This window comes from Cynara cardunculus (genome assembly GCF_001531365.2).
Source record: "Cynara cardunculus var. scolymus isolate 2C chromosome LG 12, CcrdV1, whole genome shotgun sequence".
Classification (NCBI taxonomy): domain Eukaryota; kingdom Viridiplantae; phylum Streptophyta; class Magnoliopsida; order Asterales; family Asteraceae; genus Cynara; species Cynara cardunculus.
The window spans coordinates 37785292-37791206 of record NC_037539.1 but is presented as its reverse complement, the minus strand read 5'-3'; the positions used below and the strand labels follow the sequence as shown (position 1 = coordinate 37791206).

Below are 5915 nucleotides of genomic sequence, written 5' to 3'. Positions count from 1 at the left end.
TTAGGCAATATAATCAAAGTTCCATTTCAAGGATAAAAATACGAAGCATACTAATAAAATCAGTAATAAATTTTTATGCAAAAGATTTAGAAACCACTCACCTTATGAAGCTTGAAATCAACTTGAATTCTTCCTCTAATATGCAATCCGGACAACCCACTAATTTCCTCTCAAATTTTCTCAAAGTAGCCAGAAATCAAATGAAGGGGTAACCCCCCCCCCCCTTATATACCCACCAAATGGGAAGGTCGGCTCCCCCCCTTGCCACCTCACACTAAACCAAAAAATCAATTCTTAACACAAATTCATGCACACCTATGCATGCATATATACATCCACGTAGGTACATCCTACACCACCCACATATATATATATACTTACCCATATATACATATATATATATATATATATTATATTCCATACACACACACACACATATATATATATATATATATCCAAATATTGCATATTTTTACATCTCAGCATGTAATAAACATATCAGTTTATCATGCTATCACATAATTATTCAAACAAATAATCACGTATTAAATACCTTGGGTAATAACCAGGATCTGGTTATCACAATATATATGTACATGTAGGATGTAAAAGAACTACACCACCAAGTTTCTTTCTTCCTTTATTTTTCCTCTCGTCATATTTTGTTAGTTATATATATATATATATATATATATATATATATAACTTTGTTAGACAAAAATATACAATATATAGATCTCGTTAATCCGCATTTGTTGTATTGGGTCAGTTTGCACCGTGATTTATTGTTATCACTTTGGGACCTTAAATCACTTTGTAATACGACATTTTATAACTGCAACCGACCCTACAGTATGAATAACTTGAGAACATTTGGGTGTGTAACCCATGTTCATATACCAAAACAAAAGAGAGGAAAACTAGATGAGAAGTTTGAAAAAGTTGTATTTGTGGGTTATAGCTACAACATTAAAGCATATAAACTGTACAATCCAATGACTAAGAAAGTCATCACAAGTAGGGATGTCATCTTTGATGAAGATAAGTCTTGGAGTGGACTGACCTATGATGACAATAGGAGTTGTATTCTGAGTGAAGATTTTCATGATCAAAATAGCTCAGGTACTTGTCCTGATCAGAATGAGCCTACCACTCCATTAAGAGTGTCTTCTCCAAGTTCTCCTGATCAGACAACATCCAACACAGAAGATGCAAGTTCTGGAAGTTCATCTTCATCAAATAGGCCTATTAGAAAAACCAGAAGCTTAAGGGATCTATATGAAAATATTCAAGCTATCAACATAAGTGATTTGGCTAACTTTGCTTTATTTGCTGATGCAGATCCATTACATTATGAGGAAGCCTGTTTTGATAAGAAATGGAGAGATGCTATGGACTGTGAAATGAAATCAATTGTAAAGAACAACACTTATGAGTTGGTGGATCTGCCTAGAGGATAGAAATCCGTAGGAATAAGATAGATTTATAAGACTAAATTTAATGAAAAGGAGAAGTTGACAAACATAAGGCCAGAGTGGTGGTAAAAGCTTACAAGCAACAATTTGGAATCAACTATCAAAAGGTATTTGCTCCTGTAATTAGGCTTGAAACTATACGTTTGATCTTGGCTATTGTTGCTCAAAACAACTGGAATGTCCATCAAATGGATGTTAAATCAGCTTTCCTAAATGGTTATCTTGAAGAGGATGTATATGTGGACCAACCAAGTGTATACAAGAGAAAGGGCCAAGAACATATGGAAGAATTGGAGATACCTCAAGGAGTTGCTACACAGATTTATTGTGAAAATAAATTTGCCATTGCCTTGACTAGAAACCATGTTTATCATGGGAAAAGCAAACATATAAGAATCAAATTTCCCTTCATTAGAGAGCTCATTCAAAATTGTGAAGTTGATGTTCTGTTTTGTAGCACAAAGGATCAAGTTCCTGATATCTTTACAAAGTCTCTGCAACGTGGAAGTTTCATCAAATTGAAGAAGGATTTGGGTGTTTTTGATGTTTAGCTTATGGGGGAATGTTAAAAGCAAGCTAAACATTTTGGCGGTTGACTGTTATTTAACGGTTTGTCAAGTGACCATTAAGTTCGTTAGTCGGTTATGGGTTTTCCCTCCAAAATTGTTTCTGAAGCGTTGTGTTGGTTGGCATTCATGGTCGCAATGGTTCTGTTTCTATATATTGTTTTATTTTCTTTGTTTGTTAATTGTATTGATATACACTTTGATACAATTCTATACATACTTAATAGTGTTTTGTCTCTTTGATTCTCTAACAAATGGTATCAGAGCCATAAACGTATGGCTTCAAGTTTTGTGAATGTTTTGCAATCACAATCACAAACTCAAATGCCAAAGTTAAATGGAAGAAACTATTTCCATTGGAGCAAGTGTCCAACAAAAAGTATGAATTCTTATTCGGTTTAACCAGTTATCGAACCGAATAACTCAACAATCCAATAACTTGAAATCAAGTAAACCAAACCTTATTTGGTTTGGTTATCAGTTAGTGTTAAAAAAAGTTATAAACCAACTAACCCGAACCGAGTAAATCAAAAACTTATTCAACCGCCAGAATAACACCCCTAACTGTGTTGATATATTTGTATGTATTTTTTAAAATGATAATAATAATAATTTAAAATATATATTAAAAATATTGGATCCGTCACTTCTAAAGCAATTTTCATTTGGCTTTAAGATCAAATCAAGGGTGGTTCGATATTCCCTCACGGGACCCAAATAGAAAAGGTGTCGATATTATCGTGTAATTACACTTTTATCTCTTTTTTAAATTAATTACAGTTTTAATGATTGTCGTTTTGCTACATTTTTGGTCCCTTTAACTAACTCTTGTTAACAGAATCCGTTAACTCAGGGGTGTTTTCGTCTTTCAATTATTTCATTAATTTTCTATTAAACATAAAACAAATATGTTTCTATTTTCAGACATTATATAATATTCAAGGTATTGCATAATATTCATGTTCAAAAGTTATTGCATTGAACAGTTCATGTTTTTAAAACCATCGACAAAGAGCTTACAAAGTAATGAATACAAGACAGATGGTGCAAAATGCCAAATCGAGCAATGCTCCACTTTTTCATACGAACCCAAAATATGTAACATAGAGTTCATGTTGTTCAACCAACGCCCATCTGTTTTCTGACCAAATTTTTTACAGAAACACCCCTAAATCACGAGCTAATGATGGCGGTGATGTTGGCATTCGACTGGTACCGCCGGAAACCTAGCGGTATCAGTACAGTAATCGTAAATCATATGGTTTGCTCGCACCCACATGAGCTGGTGACTCTGATGCAAATTCAATTGTGACATTGTCGGGCGATCCCACCACCCACCATTGCTAGCACACCGCCTCATATTATCGGAATCCGCCATCATGGTCGGACACTCGCAACTATTAATTTCAAACCCACGATAAGATGCAACAAACGGTGCATGGGTCCAGTCAGTTTTGACTCGACCACCTTGTGTGGCCCAGTCATCAGCATTCCATATTGAGCTATAGATACCCATGGCTTGATCTTTAGGGAACGGTATGCCTTTGTGCTCCAAATTAGTATGAACCCTTATTGGTGTTTCATCAACCGTAAAACTACATTCAGACAGAAAAAATACAGTGCATTTGATTAGCAAAAGGGTTTATTTAGCAACACTATGTGCATTAAAGAGTTGTACACACAGTGTGTGTGTGTGAAAGAAAGTTGGAGCTTACACAACTTGATGCTGGTTCCAGAGGATGGAATAAGAATGGAAGTCTTTAGTTGGATCAAACCAGAGCTTCAACCTTTGCTCTCTATTACCAACCCCATTCACATATACATTAGTCTGCACAAGGTAAGGTTCCCCTGTAGTGTTCCCCAGGAACTCAAAATCAAACTCGTGGTGTTTTGGACCGTCTGATGACATCTGATCAATCAATCAACAATCACACAGAAACTCAAAATCAAAATCAAAATGAAAAATGAAAACTTTGACTTTGACTTTTTGCAAGATTTCATACATAGAAAGCAGTGACGGTTCCAGCAGAATCACCCTCAACAAGCTTGATCTGGATGTTGACTTTTCCAAACATGTATTTGCTCTTTGACGAAAACCCAGCACCTAAAAAGCAAGAAATTGGGATCAAATTGAAACCCATGAAAGAAAAACCAAATCTTGATGAATTATAATTAAAGAATGTGAATTTCTGTAAAAAAATTACCAGAAAACTTGTCAAGCTTCATGTTTACAGTTTGGCCTTCAATGGTGAAGTGATCAGAAGCCCAGTATGGATGAAACAGCTCATCAAATCTAGCAGCTGAGCTCACAGAAACACACAGTACACACAGTGAAATAACAAGTCTAGAGAGAGAAGAAAATGCCATGAAATTAGAGAGAGAGAAAGGGATGGGTTTTGAAGCTTCTAAAAATGCTCTGCAAAGAAGAAGAAGATGATGATGAGTTGAAAGTAAGTGGAAAGTGTGGGTTTTTATAGCAGAAGCAGAGAGTGAGTGGGATGCCATGTCATGTCAGTCACACGTCAGAAGGGTGGGGTCCACAACGGAGAAAAATGAAGCTGAGTTGGATGTGGATGCGTGGTTCCCAGTGAAGGTGGGAATACAGTGAAAGTACTGCAGATCTAGACTAATCAGATATTGGCACGTGGTGATCGATGGATGGTCCCTGCATAATACAGCTGTCATTAGTTAAAAAAGGTTGGACGCTTATTTTTACAATAACCAAATTCAGAAAGTAACCCCTTATTCAGAACTTGTATCTTTAAGCATTATTATAATTAAGAGATCAAAGTTTTTTTTTAAGATTTGTAAAATCGATTTATATTCATTGATTAATTTTATAAGCTAATGATCTAATGATTTAAAGTTGTACGGTGATAATTTTGTGATTATTGAGAAATCTCGTTACGTTTATAAATATTCAGATTGTCAGATTATATATTTAATCTAAGGGTTGAGAATTGGTGTTAAGGTTTCATGAAAAACCATTTGTCTCACATGATACCAAGTCTTACAAGTAAAGAATTATTTTGATATTATAGTTTTATTTTATAGTCATTTCTCATTTGAAATATGAAAATAGTCATAAGTTTATAATTGACAGGTACGTAATTACAGGGACCAAATATGTAAACTTGAAAAAAAATCTGCAACTGCGAACGTATTTTTGGGGACCTATAACTAATTTACATATTTGGGGGGTGTTTGAGATTGCTTACTAAAACAACTTATTGACTTATTCCGGTGTGGCACCGGTAATATGCATTTTTAAGTGTTTTGATAAACAGTTTATACCGGTGTCAAACTGATAAATAAAAAGTTTTTGAAGAAATTAAATCATTCTAACTTATAATAAGTTGATAAGGACTTTTGTAGAAAAACATAAGTTGTTTCAAATAAGCAATCCCAAGCACCCCCTTGGTTCCTGCAACTGCATACTTGGTTCAAAAACTTCTCTTTTTTTTTACACTTTAGTATATCCACAAATTACGAAACTGTCAAGTGCGAACCTACGGTTATTTAACACGCCGTGAAAAATTACTATATTAATTAATTTCCCTTAGAACTTGTATCCTTTTGTTGATTTAGTTATTTCCCTCAGAACTTGTATCTTTACGTAAACTTGCAAAACTTGCATAAGAATCCTCATTTGCATACAATTCCTTTTTTACTTGAAAATAGGTTTACGCAAATATATAAGGTATTTGCATAAACTTTGATTAAAATAGGAATCGATGCTAAAAAGTGGCTAAAAAATAAATTTGATTGAGGAAATTAAGGATTTTAGTCAATTTCTCGTTGATATATCGTTTGAATTGAAATCCATTATATATATATATATATATATATATATATATATATATATATATATATA

General features: G+C 34.0%; 1 protein-coding gene across 1 annotated transcript; it reads right to left on the bottom strand.

Moving 5' to 3' along the window:
* Positions 1–2989: 2989 nt before the first annotated feature.
* Positions 2990–4466, bottom strand: LOC112522601 (xyloglucan endotransglucosylase/hydrolase protein 9-like). The gene is made up of 4 exons (XM_025131834.1): positions 4246–4466; positions 4045–4145; positions 3757–3950; positions 2990–3636 (listed from the first exon to the last, which is right to left on the bottom strand). The coding sequence occupies exons 1-4, from the start codon at positions 4406–4408 to the stop codon at positions 3222–3224; spliced, it is 873 nt and encodes a 290-aa protein (XP_024987602.1). The 5' UTR covers positions 4409–4466; the 3' UTR covers positions 2990–3221.
* Between the last annotated feature and the right edge of the window lie 1449 nt (positions 4467–5915).

Bases quoted from the DNA above. Each gene is read 5' to 3' on its own strand.
- LOC112522601 (XM_025131834.1), bottom strand. From the start codon at position 4,408: ATGGCATTTTCTTCTCTCTCTAGACTTGTTATTTCACTGTGTGTACTG. The intron at 4,146-4,245 runs GTAATTTTTTTA...CTTGCTTTTTAG, and splicing joins GAAGCTTGACAAGTTTTCTG to GTGCTGGGTTTTCGTCAAAG. The intron at 3,637-3,756 runs GTAAGCTCCAAC...GTCTGAATGTAG, and splicing joins TGGAACCAGCATCAAGTTGT to TTTTACGGTTGATGAAACAC.